The sequence below is a fragment of the Haemorhous mexicanus genome, chromosome 7 (assembly GCF_027477595.1).
Source record: "Haemorhous mexicanus isolate bHaeMex1 chromosome 7, bHaeMex1.pri, whole genome shotgun sequence".
Lineage (NCBI taxonomy): Eukaryota > Metazoa > Chordata > Aves > Passeriformes > Fringillidae > Haemorhous > Haemorhous mexicanus.
This window is the reverse complement of record NC_082347.1, coordinates 18,804,910-18,823,063: the sequence shown is the minus strand read 5'-3', so window position 1 is coordinate 18,823,063 and position 18,154 is coordinate 18,804,910. Positions and strand designations below refer to the sequence as shown.

The 18,154-nt window shown below is 38.7% G+C and overlaps 1 protein-coding gene across 9 annotated transcripts in view; it reads left to right on the top strand.

Moving 5' to 3' along the window:
* ZMIZ1 (zinc finger MIZ-type containing 1) overlaps nucleotides 1–18,154 on the top strand; it is a 337,415-nt gene that overhangs the window by 197,486 nt on the left and 121,775 nt on the right. For all 9 annotated transcript variants that reach the window (XM_059851282.1, XM_059851278.1, XM_059851280.1 and 6 more), the window contains 2 exons: nucleotides 1,446–1,559; nucleotides 14,498–14,603. In XM_059851282.1, coding sequence (XP_059707265.1) covers nucleotides 1,446–1,559; nucleotides 14,498–14,603 — 220 coding nt within the window. The remainder of the gene's footprint in view (nucleotides 1–1,445; nucleotides 1,560–14,497; nucleotides 14,604–18,154) is intronic.

Here is an 18,154-nt window from a genome sequence, read left to right as displayed (position 1 = left end):
CCATGCCCTGCATGTCAGTCATCCCTTGTTAAAACACGAGGCCTCTGACCAAGAGTGTTCATTGAATAAGAATTATCTAATGTAACGTGGTCCAAAAGCTCACAGACTGGGAACTCCTGAAAACCTGGCATGAGAGGAATTTTTTTTTCCCTTCGTTTGTCATGAAGTTAATATATGCAGCTACTCAGGCCTGAAGGGATGAAGGGAGAAAAAATAGGTTGTGAACATGATAGTTCATCCAGATGCTTAGAAATGAGCAGTCGTGTTTTCCCAAGTTATGCAACTGATTTAAAAGTAATAATATGTTTTAAAAATTATGCCCCTGAGATTTGTGCCTCCCAGATAAGACACTCATTTTCATATTTTTCTCAGCAATTCGGAGCTCTAAAACCACTACTTGAAAAACCCCCAACAATTCCTAAATACTCTTTTCTTGTTGTTTCTGGAGTTTTCACTAACACATCGACCATCACCAGAACTGGAGAATTTAGTAGCAATATTACTGATGTAAACTGAATTCCTTCTTTCCTGTGCCATCCCTCTGCTCCAGCTAAAATGTTGGAATACTTCGGCAGTGTAGACAGAGAGGGATGGCAGCGTGAACAATAGTATTAGGTAAGTTTACTGAGTGCCTCTAAAATGAGGACTTCCTGTTTTTCAGTAAAAAGGCAGAAATTATTGTGATTGTCAAAAAAAAAAAAATCTATTGCCCATGCAAATTTCAAAACAAACTCAGATTTTTTTTTTTTTTTCCCTTTTGAAATCCTGCCACCCTCTTCAGGAGAGGTAAGGGTTCCCCTCTGAAATGTGTGCATGCCTTCTGTGCATGTGGAAGCATTTTCAGTTAAGAAATAACCCTCTGTTTTTCATGATCCTGAAGCTGATCACCCTAATTGCTCATGATGATGTCACGAGCAGCAGAAGCCAAGGCTCCTGGAAAGGATTGGTATAGTGAGTGTGCTTCTCCCTGGCCCTGGCATTTTCTGAGTCTGTCACATTTGCCTCATTTGCCAGCAGCAAAGATTGAAATCTTGATTATTGGAAGGTGCTGAGCTGGCAGGTCCTGCCCAGTGGGGCATAAATACACTTCAAAGACATTGAACCTGAGACTAAAAGTTCTCTTAATTTGGGCTCAGACTATTTGGATTTCCAAGTGGAATCCACTATGATTTGTAGGTAGGAGAGGTGGTGCTGTGGAGGAGAGAGTTTGGGGAGCTCTGGTATTTCAGCTACAGCTTGTCTCTAACTAATGAAGTCATGTCAGAAAACGGTGTAAGTGTTAATAAGAATGAAGTAGGATTTTCTGCATTCACTGTGCAATTGAGTCTTGCTTTTGAATTACATGCTGTTCCTAGTTGCCAGACTTTGCAATAATGTGATATAGAAAGGAATATGTCAGCCCTTATGTATGTTATTTACCATGTTGCTTTGCCTTCCCTTTCCAGCACTTACAGAACCCAGCAAACTTCCATAATGCAGCAACAGAGCTCCTGGACTGGTGTGGAGACCCCAGAGCCTTCCAGAGACCATTTGAGCAGAGCCTGATGGGCTGTTTGACGGTATGTCCATCCTACTGTGACAGTGGCTCCAGTTCTGTTTTATACTCTGTTCGCTCTCTCGTGGCCAAGGGAACTTGATTATCAGAGTCTGCATTTTAAGGGAATTTTTGTCATTTTACATAAAGCCAGACCCTACAACCTGTTTGACTCCATTGCTTAACAGGAAGCAAAATGCAGTAAGAAGTTGGAGCATAAGAGGGCTAAAAATTTTAGTTAGATTACTTACAAATGCACAGGCTGGCTTATTTGTTATACACATACAGTATTATTTCATGGTTTGAAATTGCTAAGTGAGCCATCTTCTTACAGAGTGATGAACTTTCCAGGTATTTGTTTTCCTTTGGCATTTTTCGTAGGGCTGAAGGACCACTTGCCTTTTATTCTAAATTTGCTGTTCTTCCAGCAAAACAGTGTTTCTGACATGCTTGCTCAGCTTTGTTACACGAATTGACTACAGGTCTCATCCTGGCATAGTAATTCCAACAATTCCATTGATTTCAGTGCTTCTCTTTTCATTCACTTTTCATGAAGACCACTGTAGTTCCTAAAGCAATTTCATTATAATGCATTAAAATATATTTTTTTCTGTGCATTTTGATTTTGAATATTTTGTTTTCCAGCAGCAGCAGTCCAGAACTGTTATGCGGAGTCAAGACTTTAAATTAATTAAAATCTGACTGAGCAGAAGGTTTAAAAGCTTCACTGCATTTTGCCAAGCAAGATGATCTAAATAAATAGTCACAAAAGAAACAGAAGTTCTGAAATTATTAATGAAGGGACTGTCATTTTATTTGTTGTGGGGCAGAAGTTCATGGATTATTTTCATGCAATGTGTAGCTGGTATACATAAAACAGACATTAAGACTGAGATTTGGTTGCCTGAAATCCAAATGTTAAGGAATGGCTCCATCTTAGTGTGCTCCAGTGTATAGCATCCCTCAGATTTGTATGTCAGAAAGTTAGAATAAATCCAATTGTAATAGGAGATGCATATAATCTTCCAGTCAGAGAAAAAAATTAAATAAAGGAACTTCAAAATGGTAAAGTCCAAAGACAGAATATTTAGCAATTCTTTTTGAAGTCGAAGTTATTGGTAGCCTCAATTATGAGAAAATGCACATAATGTCCAATGTGACCATAACTATATTTTATTTATACTTTTAAAAAACTTTGCTAGCATTTTTCAGGGTAGCTTTTGGGAAAGGAGACATTCACCTCAGGTATAATTGGGCAATCCATGCACAGTATTTCTCTGCAACCTCTGCTAGAGCATTGTGAGTCTGACCTGCAACTTCCTAGCTGTTTAAATCTTTTCTTTCTACATGAGCAGATCTTCAGCCCTGCCCAAGTGAAGGGTCAAAATAAGGTCTGACTGCCAGTGATTCATTCTCCTCACAGAGTGTACAGAAAGTGGGCAGGAAATGTTCCATGAAAACTGGTGAGGTAAAACACAATCTGTGGTTTTCAGTGTGTTGAAATGAAAATACTGTTGTTCTTCTGACAAGACTGAAATAAAAAACCAATCTTACCATCTAAGTACTGTTAAAATTTGAGCCACATGTATTACTTTGCTTCATACTTCTCCCTGAAATCTGAACAGGATGGCATGCCCCCTTTCCCAAGCTTGTTGTGGGAGAGAACTATCTGCAGTGTAGGACTGACTGGCAGCAGCATCTTTATCACATGTTGTAATTTCATTACAGTCCTGACAAGGAAATAACACAGGAACTTAACCAGGTGGCTTGTTCTGTGTTTGATAAATACACAGGGTTTGCAGAATGTCTATAAACTGCAATGAATATGTTTCTTGTTCCTAATTTTAAAATCCCTCCAAGAAAGATATTCTTTAATTTCTTGTTGTGTACATCCCTCTTCCTCTTCCTGCTTCCTATTAAACAGCCTTAACAGCATGGTTATATCCCAAGAGGTTTGTACTTCCTGTATCTTCTTTATACATTAGCAGTACAGTGGGCAAGGTCTCTTTTTAAATTTTTTTTTCTCCTTATATGTATATTTTTTCTGTTTACGCTTTCTCATACGTAATTACTTTCTAATTAATATGTTCTGATTCATCATTTAGCCAACATGGATTTTTAGGCTTTTCTTTCTGTACAGGAAAAGGGGTTTGTCTACTTTTAACATACGTGATAGAACTTCAGTCTTTTTTCAGACAAATTATTCAGAAAGTTGCAAATAAGTCAAAGGTAGCTGAAATAATGGAATATCATTAGTAGATTTAACATCAGATTGCATAGCTTCATGTTCTGTACTATCAGGAGCCTATTTTTCTTAATGCTGATATGGTTTACCAGTTCTTACTTCTTTGTGAGGATTATGCTAAAAGAAAAGTGAAAAATCAGTATTAAAGTCCATTCAACCACTGAAACAGGATTATTGTTTTATTTTGCTAGGCTTTAAAATGACCTTTAAAGTCAAATTCCCTTAAAATTTCCATAATTTTGGATATACTTTTTAAAGCAAGTGGTCTCTACCATCATTGCAACATTGGACCTGTGTGTTTCTTTAAAGCATTTAATTTAGAAATTTTACAAATACTAAAAAGGCTTACTTGCTCCTAAAGCTTCCCCTCTGTAGTATTGAGAATGATTTTTGTTATTTTTATGACATTCTGTTCTGTTAACTCTCTGACCAGGGAAAAAGTGATATGCTAAGCTGTTCTGGAACCATCAAGGGATATGAAATGATCATGTCCTATGAGTGGTAACACAACATATACTAATCCAAATTGAAACTTCTGAGGATGTCATGAATGCAGAAAGACAGGCTCTCTCAGGAATGTGCAAACAGTCATTCACACACTGCAAAGTTGAAATGCATCAGATGTGATGACAGAGCAGCAAAACAGATCTGTTGTGGTATGAATAGCCAAGCTTAATAGGTTATCACAGATCAGCATAACATAAGCATAATAGGTATACCAGATTCTTTTGCATCATGTAAGTCTATGTATAATCTTTTGCAAAAATTAACCAATTAGAGTTAATCCAGTCAATAAAGGACAGATTTGCTCATAGTCTTGAAATAAGGCTTTAATTTAAGAAGTGGTTCTTAGAAGTAGTTCTGTTCACCTGACACACTGTGTTGGGACTGTCAGTAATGTCTGGTAACTGGATAACCACCTGAATGTTTGTATTCTTGCTGCCTGTCTCAGAATAGATGCAGAAGAATGATCTTGGAAATACTCTGCCTTGTCAGTAGCAGAGAAGTTTCCAGCTTCATTTATGGAATTACTGGTTTTGATAATAACATATAGAAAATATATATAGAATAATATACAGAATAGCCTGTTGTAGAGGGTTTCCTTAAATTGCAATACCAGCACTTCGATAAATCTTGGTGATTTGAAAATTTCATGAGTTTGCTAGAGAGCAATTGTTGAACAACAACATGTGTGACATGTGTCTAGTGTTTGTCTTGCCTTGGTGGGGTTTTTTGGGTTTTTTTTGGTTTGGTTTTTTTTTGGTATAATCTGTGCACAGTATACATACTGGCTATTTGCAGTAGACAGTTTTTCCATATCAGCAGTACTTTATAATTCTGAAGTTACATTTGCTACTGTGGGCTCCAGTGACGTTGTGTGCAACATAATAGGAATCTCTAAAAGAAACTCAAGATTTGATACAAGAGGTAAATTTGGCCAGAGAGGTACCTAATAAAGTATGTCAGCTTCATTTCAGTTGTCAAATACTTCACATAATGGATACTTTAAATGATTACTCATTTAGAGTTTAAATAATTTCCTTTTGTGATAAAGTAGGCTAATGCTGCCTATGAACAAAATTGGCGTATTTCTGTGCAGTGCAAACAGTCAAATAGAAAAGGATACATAGGTAAACCAATTGTGCCATAAATAGAAAATATTTTTTCATTAACTAAGCCCCAAAAGCTGTGCCTCTTCTGACCAAAATGTGATACAAGTGCATTGTTTTGATATGTTCAAACAGTTCTGGCAGACACTAATTCTGGAACTTAACTTTTTGAACAGAAAAGCACTAAAGTGAGTGGGTAATAAAAATTTTTAAAGAATACTCATTTCAACAGATAAATAATAAGTCAGGGATAAAGGGGCAAGCTTTGAATCTGTTTTGTTTGTTGCAAACTACAGGCTGTGGAAAGGTTCCCTTAAACAGCTTTTATGGAATTCATGCAAACAAATTATTGTCTTTCTCAGAGACAATAAAATTTCTTCTAACTTGCCTAGAAAAGCTAGGTGTTCTTTTTCAACAGTAGTTTTTTTCAAATTAAAAAAACAGTCTGTAGGCCAGAACTGAATTGTAATTGAAATCATTGATTCTGTAAATTATTGAAATGGCAAAGGATATCCTATTCTTTTGTATATAATACTACTTCTTCCATGGTGTTATGGGGAGCAGATGAAAACAGCCTCCACTTCCCACAAACAAAGCATGTTTTTATTAGGATTGAAAAAATTTCTTACTCTAGTACTAGAATATATTATGGCAAGGCTGATAGTCCTGATAAAGTTAAAATGTAATTCTTTAAAAATGTATTGTATATGGAATTACCTTACAGTCTTCTGAAATAAACAGCTGCAGTTACTACACAGCAGTTAAAAAAATAACCCTATTTTGGCCAAATCAGATACCTGTCCAAGCAAAAAAATCCAAATACTTTAATCACTCATAGGTTGACTTTTCTCCTAACCATTTCCCAACCCATGTGGATACTACAAGTCAGTTTAACAATAAAATTGAGCAAAAAGCTACACAGTAATTGAATTATATCTCTGTGTATGGGAGACAGAAGCAAAATATTGGTCAAAAGCTTTTCAGGAAAGAATGTTTCAAAGTAGACTGCAGTACAAATTACTTTCAGTCAGCATTTGGCCCAGGCTGTTTCGTTCATTTCTGCCCCTTCTCAGGTGCAGTGTAGTCTCATCCCATGGTCTGCTCTTGCCAAGCAGTTTCACATGTAAATGATCTTATTGAAGCTTTGGGTAACGTTTGTGTTGGTGCTGCAGCAAAAATGGAAATGAGGAGACAGCTGAGAGCAAAATGGACAGATTTACAGACTTGTCTTCAGCAAAGGACCATAAAGGCACTGCCTTGTTCTCTTGCTGTGCTTCAGCTTTACAAGGCACCAAGTTTATCGTTCTTTAGGGCTCTTCAGTGCGTCCGATCAAGAAGTAAAAGAGTGAGAGGGGCAAAGCTATGTGCAGTTACTCTGTGGCTGTATCTAGGGGCTTCACCTAAGAAATTAAAATCCATTACTGCAATGGTTTTGGACAGTAGAAGGAATTTAGGTAAGCAGGATGTGCTTACCTGAGCTGGCTCCTGGTAAATCACTGAATGTAAGAGAGCTTCTGTAGTGAAAGCTTTTGTCTCTAACCACTGTGGTTGGGATCTGAATCTCTCTTTGCATGCAAAAGATGCAAAGATTTCCTACCCCACAAAAAACTATGCTGAAATAGTAATTGAAGTAGTAATTAAAAATGCCTTCCCCCCCAAATCTTAATCTTCTAGATTTTCCTCTCCAAATACTGGGTCCGCCCCAGTCGTCAGATGTGAGAAACTTACCTGTATTGTGAAAGAAATATTTCTCTTGAAATTAAAACAAGCAGACAAACAAAACACAAAGCTGTAGTCCTAGCTGTACTTCATCTAAAGGTTATGGATTTAATTTAATTTTTTTGGTCTGCTTGTAGTTGTTACTACATCTCTGTACAGCAAATAAGAATTGCTGAAATAACAAGCTTCAATGATAAACTGATGGAAGTATCAACTAAAAGTTCATGTTTTAATGATACTGATTCAATAGTACAGTAATATTTTGAACTGCATTTCACTTCAGAAAATCCTGGAATTGAGACTGTTGAGATTATTTTAGATCATTTTAAGGAGAAAAAAACCTTAACTGTTCTCAGTTTCATAATACAGAAATCTATTTTAGCTTGTCTGATATGGTATGAAGAGCATAATTGGTTAAAAAAAAGACATACATGTTAAAAAAAAAAAAAAAAACAACAAGAGAAAAACCAAACAAACAAAAAATAAAACAAACAAACACACACACACACACCCCCCAAGAATGGCATATCTGAATAATGTGAGGTTTCCATAACAGGATATCTCAGACTGCAAGTGTAGCTAATGCTTGCCTGGATTCATTCTGTTTAATGCAGAAAAGTACATAATCAAAAATCAACCTGTGACATTCCAAAAATCAGATTTCTAATCAGATCAGGATTTGAATGGGATTAATTAGGGGGAAGAGTTGGTTCTGCATATCTATACCCAGAAAATGGGAGGTTGCAGCTGCCCATGAGAGCCCTAGAAATGGTACATTTACTCTTTGTATCCAAGACTTCCAGAGCAAAAAGTTCACGTGGAAGAAATTCTGCTCCCATCATGCTCTCCAGGCATCTGTTGAACAGAGCTTTGTGTTTGCAGAGCAGCACAGCACTCCAGGGCTGTGTACGTGCTGTACTGCCAGGGTACAGTCAGCAGGCACAGAACACTCTGCTTCCCAGCAGCTCTGAGCACTACCAAATAACTCAGTGTTGCTGCTTGTCCTTTCACTTCGTGGTCTGCTAAAGCCCTTTTTACTAAACTTTGTTAGTCTTGTCATGGGTTATCTAAAACTCGTTGAGATCTCCTGCTCTCCAAAGTGAAGTGTTTTTGGAAGTCCCTTGTCACTTTGTATGAGCAGTGTATGTTTCATGCAAATCACTGTTCAGAGTGTGCCAGGACTCAGGTGGCAGCAGTATTGCAGTGACCCAGTGATCAGCTGGTTTAATTACAGCACAGTCCGTGCCTCTTTTCCTTTTTTCTGGGACAATTTTCAGTGGAGAGGGTTGAGTATAGTGACCTTCTCTTCGATGTTAGTGGTTGTTAGAGAGAAGCAGAGAGGAAGAGGATGTAAAGGAGGAGATACCCTTATTCTGCATGATTTACGTCACCGTTGCAGGAAGCATCACAAAGTACATGGCAGGCATACTGGCTTGTTTTATTTTGAAAATAATGGCATTTATCCACCTTAGAGAGTGGGAAATAATTTTTAACAAAACTCTTAATTTGAATACAAGGACTCTGTAAAGTCTCTTACATTTGCAGAACCTACTTAATGTCTGTTTTCAAGCGTCAAAGGCAAGAAACTACTTAATGATATATATAATTTCCCTGACTTGCTTTGATTGTCTCTATTGTTGAGGCAGCCCTTCTGCAACTGGAGTGTAAGAGTTTCATCAGATCAGGACTTCAGATCACAGATTTCTTCCTCCTTTTCCTACACTTTTTTTTTTTTTCCCTGTTTGAGGCAGATCACTATTCATGTTGCAAAATTCCTCAATTTGCTTCCTGTTTATCTGATCTTTGTGTGTTACTGAGGGGGAAAAATTACCATCTACATTGCAGAATTCTAATTACAAAATTTCTGCTGTAGTCTTCAAACTGCATTCAGATAATTTCAAGTATGCACAAGTGGCTGAACACGGAGCCGTCTGAACTAGCAATCAGCTGGCATTTTTAGTTTTGAGCAACCAGCAAATTGAATTGGTAAAATTCATTCTGATGCCAGCAGGGGGGAGTGCTCTTGACTGCTGCTAGTTAAGAGTTTCATTGAAAGTGCAACATAATGGGAAGGGAGTTTAGAAATAAGCAGTCGTGTAGCTCTCTTGATTAACAGGGCTGTTAGGTTGAGAGCCGCATTGTTCCAGTACTTCGTGGGGTGATGACGAGCAGGGCAGGGAGTGAAGCTCCGTGGTGAAGCTCCTTAGCCTTGCAAAAGGAGAAAGCAGGCGGGGAGGGGGGGAAGTATTGCAGGTAAATTCAGCAAAGAAAAGATCCTGGTAGCCATATTTGTCTGCTTTTCATGTAATTAAAACCTCGCTCTCATCATTTTCTCCTCACTGTCAATGACCCTGAGAGTTCAGACATCTGGAACTCTGCAGAGCTGAGTCACAGACAGTGAATGCAATGTCTCCTTTTTGAAAGCTGTTTATCTGAATTATTCAGATTAAAGATTTCAGAGGTTTGAAGTGATCAGATTTTCTTACTGGCGCTTGATGTTATAATAGTGTTTGTTTTCAGATAGGGTATATATTCCCTTAAAGACAGCTTAAAATAGCTATTAGTGCCCTATCAAAATTTAAATAAAACTAGGTGTTGCAAGTGTGTTTAGGAAATAGGCTAGCTTTTATAAAGTCTAGCTGTCTGGAATGTTATTGTAAAATAACATAAAGAAATTTTAGGTGTTGAACCTTGAGCTGGCCAAGCCCCTCTCTCACCCATGATAAAGGATGATGATCTCAATTTATGGTTGTGGTACTGGAAACTATGTCTGGGTTTTGGGGTTTTTTTTAATGCACTACTTTTCAATGGAAATGCTATGTTATGTATGGTTATGTCAAGTAAGCTAAGTTCTTACAGCATTGCAGAATGAAGTCATGGTTGAACATGTGGTACCAGCTACACGTTGTCTGAATATGCTGATTTGCTGGATTTGGATTTGTAGTTAGAGAAAGAGTATCTTTGCAAATGTTATCATTATCACTTAGCTATAAAATTTAATGGATTATTGAAATTGTTGCCTTGATCCCATCTGGTCTGCACTGGTACCTGAATAAGACTGAAATCATGGGAGGTTTCAAATGTGGTAGAATTCCTGGGAGAGGGGTCAGGCTGAGCTGGATGGCTCCAGTCGGCAGCAGGTGTCTGGAATCACTGAGGTTTGGCTTGGGACAGACCTAAGGGACCATGCTGTCTACTCTTTTTCTCCAAGGCAGGATGTGATACAGATACAGTCTGGTCCTCTGTGAATCCCCTTACCCTCCAAAAGCCAGAGAATGATAGGTAGGTCTTTCCAGTGCCTGATGATTTTTAATACTTCAAACATTTTCCCAGTGAGTCACATATACACTGAGAAGATTAATGTCCATTCCTAATTTTCTATTTAGGCATTTAATTTTTCTTTCTTTCCGATCTGTAGTATTTCATGTGTGTCTTTGGTCTCATTTTTGCAACATTTTTCCTGGGTATAATGATAATTTTAAGCTCTTACCCTTTCCTGGTAAGTGTTTGCAGACTCTTTTGCCTCTTTACTCTGTTATTGTCCAAGTCAGGACTAAATACATAGAAATTACCTGTAACAAGCACAAATTATCATTTGACAAAGGACTAGTAATTAATAATCTGATAAAAAATTTGTATTTCTGTCACCTGGGCTATATTCCTTTGTTACAATAGTGTTACATAAGACAACGTCAAAAGACAGAGTTAAGATATGGTAACTTGTCAAAGGAAATTGCACGGTGCTGATGTATTCACGATGTTCTGTATTGCTCACCTAGTACTTTTTTATTGCCTGTTTTTGTTGTCTCTCTGGATATATGCACTTTCTGAGAGTCACCTTTTACAATCTTAAAACCAGATTTGGTATATCACCAAGCTCTCTGTCTTGAATGAATTTCTGAAGATAATCATTAGCAGTTACACTGTTTCTCCAGGTAAATTCCTTTGAGGCACTCAAAGGTAAATTTCATCAGGGTCTGCTGACCTGAATATATTAAACTTACCAAATGTCTTGTAGCTATTTCTTTGTGTTTTGTGGATCCTGCTCCTGTGACGCATTTGTCGTCTCGTTTCTGAGAATTCTCAGTGTCTGTTTAAAAAGCCAGGGGTCCCTTGCATACAGAGGAACATTTGACAAGTACCAAGTGAGCAATGTCTGACTTGAGCTGTATACCACGTGAAAGGGGGTCTTGGGAGGGGGATGCATGATCTGTTCCATTGACCTTAATTTTGAAATAAAAGTAAGTCTTTAACCTGTCACAGTTGAAAGAAAATCTAGCAATACAGTCAATGCAAATATTTGTAAACCTTGTTAAAAAATTCAGACAAGATGCAGCTGGCACCATGTGTTCAACCATGAGTCTGCAGTGCTGTGAGCACTTACATAGTTGACCTAACCATTCCTTGTAAAGGAAGTAGAGGTGTACTGCCCTATTCATGCTGAGCAAGCTGAGGCAGAAGGGACCAGAGAAAGCCCTCTTGAGCACAAGTCCACCAGTTTGTTTACCAGACCCTCTTCCTGCATTTAATGGAGTGCATGCAAGGAAACTGTAGATGGAAAATGACTCCTGGCAAAACAGAAATTTTATTAGAAATATCTATTTCTAATAATTTTTATTAAGTTTCTTTTGAAAGAAAGAAGGGACTTTTTGTGCAGTTTGTCAGTGGAAGAACTTTCTTTCAAAGTGCCTTTTTTTTTTTTTTTTTTTTTTTTGGTTAAAACAAATTTCCAATTTCTTTTCCCTCACACTTGGCATGAAGAAGTAAGTAGTAGTTTGACTGGGTGACCTCTGCACACTGTCAAGTTCTGCCTTCTCATGCTCAGTCCTTGTGTGGTGTTTGCTGGGGCGCTGCCTCAGCTGCCACGAGGTGGGAGCTCCCAGGCCGGGCTGTGCCCATTGGGCTGCGGTCAGTCTTGGACTGCACACTCTGGAAAGCTCTGCTTTCCACCCCTCTGAGCTTCATGGCACTGCTCCACTGGCAGGGGAAATGAAGAAAAGGAAACCAATGTGATATGGGAGAATAGAAAGTTAGGCCTGTGGTTAGGATTGCACTGACCAAGGCTTTGCAGAGTATTCAGTGAAGACAGGGCAAGCAGAACTTGGCTTTTGTGGGTTTTGCAGTTCTCTCTGTTTCCTGAGTTATTTCGTAGAATTTTTCCATAATTAGCAAGATGTCAGTTGAGAGTAGTGATTTGGCCTCTTGCTAAGACAGTCTCAAGATTTGTAGCTTCATGTTTTAAAACAAACTGAGCATATAAGCAGCCAATGCATTTCCTGAGTTGCTGTGTGCTCACGGATGACCAGGTGTCTCTGCCTTTCTCCAGCTTCAAAATAAGTGGTTTAATGATTATATGCGATTTCAAACACAGAAAATGGGAGGGCCCTTTCTCCATTGTTTTACAGACCTGATTGGCACTCTGAAATGTGTTCCTCTGTGATGGGAGAATAGATGATGGCCAAAGGAGTTTAAATAATGTTTGTACATTAATGAGACATTGTTCTCAGGAACCTTTTGCAAGGTGTGGTTTTGGGTTTATCAGAAGAACTTTTTGTCTGTTTTCTTCTCATCATCCCCCCCACCCCCATATCTACTTTTGGGTAGCTGAAGTACACTGATACTGGAAGTAGAAAAGGGAAACAGATTTCCAAGTATGTTAGCGTTTTCCAGATCTCATGGCAGCCCACCAGTCTTCACTCCTATTGCTAATTCAACATGAAACATGGAATATCATATTCTCCTCTTGTTTTTCTGTTTTTTAATGGTTTTTTGGGAGGGTTTTTATTGATTTTTTAAAAATTATTATTAGTAGTTTTATTTTTTCTTAATATTGTAAGTTTGGACCTAGAGTCTTAGCCAGGATGCTAACAACTGGACTTCTAAGCGTAAAGGATTAAAGGCTGATCTACCAAATTGAAAATGGTTTTTTGTTTCTCAAAAATAATTGCATTATTTATTTTACTTTATTTCTTTTTACTTTTCTGTCTAAAAGGTGTAATTGTAAATAAATGTGATAAAACAGTAGGTGTGTATTACTGTGCTGATCATCCTCAATTTTCATTTATTTTCCCTGAAGCTCTCTTCTCAGTTTTGAGGTTGGAAAGGTTAAATTTAGGGAGGGAACACTCCACAGATTAAGTCTCATAAATGTCTAATTTTTAAATTAAAGTAAGCAACAGAACAAAAAATCTACCTGGGAACTTCTTTCATGTTAAATCTTTTTTAGGAAATAAATTTGGTTCTCAATTGTTAATTAGGAAAAGTGGATATGTTGGAAAAAATATAGGATAATGTTTGTAAGTTATCACATACATTAGTTCTTCACTCTCTTCCATACTGTTGCTTTTTGCAGTCCTGAACACACATAATTGCATTGTCATTCATTGAGAAAGATGCTTTCAGATGAAGAAAGGATGGGAGAAGGATATTTTCTTGTACTGTAAGCTGGTAAAGATAGGGACTTTCTTTTGCCTCGGGAAATGGTGCTCTGTTTCTTGTGCAGTTCCTTCACCATTGTTTTAATGCAAAGTAATGGCACTGTTAAGAATAATCTGTTTTATCTGTGCCTCTGAGTCTGAAGTCATCATGTGCCACAGGAAGGCAATAGAAAAGCTGTGCTGTGTATAACTTTAGCATCATTTGGCAGAATGACTGTGGGATTGTGTTTGTGCTGTGCAGATTTTAAGAGGATACGTTCTTGGCTGATAGCTGAGTTGTTGGCTTGGAGAAACAGTTGACTGCTTTTCATCCTTGACTACAGTCTTCAATTTGCCTGGTTTTGCTAGTTCTTCTAGATCAGTCAACAACAACAACAGTCTTACCCTAATTTAATGTTTGGCAAATGCTTCTTGCACAGGCCTGTTCGTTCTTTAACTGTGGTAAATGTGCTTCCCAATACAGTATTGTTGAAATGCAGCAACTGTGACACTGAGCACAGTGTAGGACAACCCTGCCCAGCAGTGTGGAGCGGGCATTTTAACCTAAAGGACCTGGGCACTGCCCTTGGGAACAGGGCCAGGAGCTGTACCACAGAGGGAGAGACTGAGGATTTCTCATCCTGACATCTCAAATACAGTAAGGTGTATTCTATACAATCTTTACATACATTGATCTTCCAGTATTTCTTCTGGCTTTTGTCTCTCCAATTTTCATGGAACTACCAGGCCTTTCTTCTGACAGGTGGTCAAATGATTGAATCACTGGAATACTCCTGTGTTCACTTCACTGTGCTTGTGTTGGAAACTACTGGGGAGCACTCCCTCATACCATGTTTGTACTGTGCTCTTGCAGCAGATTCAGATGTGTAACATTAGTGCTAAGAAGCAGGTTAATGTCACTTTGTAAAGAGCTCAAGAAACCCCTAATGAAACTTTCTCTTTCCCTCTGCAGGTGGTTAGTCGAGTGGCAGCTCAGCAAGGATTTGACTTGGATCTTGGATACAGGCTACTGGCAGTATGTGCAGCCAACAGGGACAAATTCACTCCAAAATCAGCTGGTAGGCAAAGCCTTATTTTGATGTATTGTTGATTCTCAGATGATCATATTCTGTAAAAAAGCTACCTGCGACTGTCTTGCATTCTGTAAAAAAACAAAACCAAAAGCAAACATGTATTTGGTGGTTATAGTTCTGTTGCTTTTAGCATTTCAATGGCATGCTCTTCTGAGGATACATGACTTTGGAAATTTATATTTTCCCCAGCTAGTGCTGTTTGTTGCCCTCTTTGATCTCATGAATGAAATGCCGCTTCCAGAAGCACAGATGTTTAGTAATTTCATGGTGGGAATGAACATACTCAGACCCCTCCATCTTGGTAAACCATTGATTTTCTGTCATGTGTCAACCTCTAAATCTTTCACATGCATTCTGCACTCCCTGGTATATCTATTGCAAAACTCATACTCCTTGACTTCATGTGCCTGTGCAAATAAGTACCATGGCTCCTTGTACATCTAGTCCTTAGAATTACAATTTTGAGCCAAGAGTAGGTAGTAATTCTACTGCTGCAGTAACAAGTAGCCATTTTTCCAGCATTTTACAGCAATAATCTGTTACAGGTCTCTGATCAAGTAGCAATATTTGATCATGATGTATTGCCATTGCCCCTTTTAGAGATGTAGAAAATGCACTTAAGGGTCTTTCTGTTTCTCACATGTTTGATTTAACTGGAGCATTTAATTCTGGTTCTCCTTTTCTTAGCTGATGAATGTCAACATAATGTTCACTGATTTGGAAAACAGGAAGATAATTGTTCCATTCCAGACTGAGCATGGATAACTTTTCTGCTTAGTACTAAACTGGTATGCAGTCCCCATTTTGGAACCTCAGAAAAGGTTACCTTCTTCCAAAACAGTGCCTTTTAGCCAACTGACTGGGTGTTAATATTTCTTTTCATGTTCCTTTTCAGTTTTTATCAGCCCCAAACATGGCTGCCTTTTGTCCTAAGTGTTCTAAGCAGTTCCTCATGCAAAAGTAGCTTTCACATCAAAGCATATTCACTGGACTTACTGTTTGGGGTTTTTTGGTTTTGGTTTTTTTTTGTTGTTTTGTTTTTTGGTGTGGTGGTTTGTTGGTTTTTTTTTTTTTTTTCTGCATGGGAAGCAATCATTAATCTTACTAAATGTTGAATAAACTGTCTGATTTTCATCCAGAAAAACTGTGTGGAGGATAAAACGTTCTGTTGACCGAACACAATGTCTCTTTTTTCTGACTTCCTATTAAGTTTATCCATTAGTTAGCTATCACATCTCTTCTTGCTTTTTTGGTTTTTTTTTTTTTTTTAAAGAAAGCTTATCAAGGAAAGCTTTCCAGCTATGACAGCATTAAATTTTCTTTAAAAATTTAGCTCTTCCCCCTCTCTTACTAATTCTTCCTGACATGTCTCTCCATCAGTGTGTTATAGAGGTGAGGTTAAGAGTCAGATGTTATAGTTCTTTTCCTTTAGGGCTCACTGAGGGAGTAGTCTTTAAAGCTGGGGTCTGTCATCAGGGTCTAGAAAAGCCCAATGTCAGTGTTTGATTTCTACCAGTAATTACTTTTTTTGAGGAATATATATGAGGTTTCTATTCAACTTAGCGCACTGTACAGAGTTCACTCTTTCCCTTTTTAATTGGTAGAAAACTGGGAAAGCTGGTAAATCATACTCTCTTCTCTTGGTATATTCTAAAACCTTTCTCAGCCCTTTGCTTTGCTTCCTATTTCTCAGTTGTATATCGAAGTAATTTATTTTCAATGATCTTAAATATTTGGTTTCACAACCACTTTAGCTTTACTGTGTGTACAGTTGTTTCACCAGGTCTTCCTGGGGTTTCCTCATGCCCATCTACACTGTGCATTTGGTGCTCTTTCTGTCTGTGTTAAATACTCATATTTTGGGGCATACCATAACATATTTTGTGAAATGTCACATATAGTCCCTTCTCTAAGGGGCCTCTCTATGCATATTCACATAGGGGCTCTGAGAGCTACATCCTTGAATAGGCAGCTTTGAAAGATTGACTGACTGGGATTACAAATGAGAGGTCATTTCAGAACATACAGACTTTTTTTAAAGGTTTTTTTTTCCACATCAGAGTGCATTAATGTTTGCTGATTTCTCATACAGCAGTGGCTCTGCTCCTTCATTCAGTTTTTGTAAAAATGTTGAGATTGTCCTTTGCTTTGCTTGTAGAGAGTGTGCTTCATTGAAAGCTGCTTTTTGTGACTCGCTTAAGTTGTTGTCAGGGATCCTTGCAGGTTGTTTTGAGAAACTCCTTCGTTTTCTTTTGCATCTAATGAAAGACACCTTCAACACTTCTTCCAGTCACAATCCTGCAGAAATCCCCTGATGTAGATATCAAATGGCATTAATTTTAATGAATAAGAATTTGTTTTTCCTTTCCTTCAGGCTTAAGGGGAATTTACAATGGTTTGCATTCATTCTTCCAAGTATGAATTTAATGCTGCCAAAGGGATCACTCTGGAAACATTCTTAATCCATGTTGTTTAGTGTCTAACATTCTTAAATGCTAGGAGAAAAAAAGAGTTTCTAATTAAAACATATTTGAGTAGGTGAATATTGGGGAAAATAATTGCACCAAATCCTTTCAAGGGTCATCCACTGTTAGTACCTCCTTACAGCTTGGGCCAAGGCTTGTTGACTGATGTCCTGCAGGCTGGGAGCCTGGAGGGGCCTGGCAGTGGTGGCTGGCAGGCTTTGCAGCTCTGCTGTGTGGAGCAGGTGTCCCTCAGGTCTGCTGGTTTGCAGAGATGGCTGACCCAGTGCAATCAGCAGTCCTGCTCCTGTTCCCCAGAACTCCCACCCTAAGCTTGTTCAGGGAGCTCGCTGGCAGAAGAGCTTTTGCTGGCATGGCTTCTTTGCTGTTCCACTGCTCCCTGAGCTGTCTCTCTGTGGGGCCCCAGGAGAGTCAGCGCCATGGCAGTGCCTGGGGATCTCACTTATCCCTGATGGAAGTGAGCTGGAGCCTGAGGCTGGAGGGCAGAGCATCCAGCTGCCAAACTGGCTCAACTCTGTGGGAGAACCACCCCTTGGTTCTTGGAAATGGCCTCAGGATGTTTCATCCCAGCTGGTTTGAGCTGCTCTGGTAGTGGCTCCCTGCTAAGCTGGAAAGGAGGTGCAGATGGCAGATCAGAGTCCAGGCAGGCAGGGGGGGAAGCATAGGAGGCTGCAGCTGGGTGGGGCAGCTTTCAGGTGGCACAGCCTCAGCTGGGGAAGGGCAGGGCACCAGACCAAGAGCTGTCAGGTCCTTGGCTTCGCCCATCCAGGATTGTTTGGTGTTGCCAAGACAGTGTTTGATGTGCTTTTTGGTGTTGTTTTACTTGGTCATTGAGATAGGTAGCAATTAGCTAATACAAATTGTTTTGGAGAATGCCTAGGGGGGAGGTTCATGCAGCATGAAAAGTATTAACAAGTTGCCATGTATGTTTTTAAATAGAAATGACAATTTAATGACTGTGCCTTTTGTCTCTGCGTTCTGGTGTTTGTACCTGAAATAATAGCTGCTGCCTTTTATTCTTCTAGCCTGTGCTGCTGCAACAGGGTAGCTGCC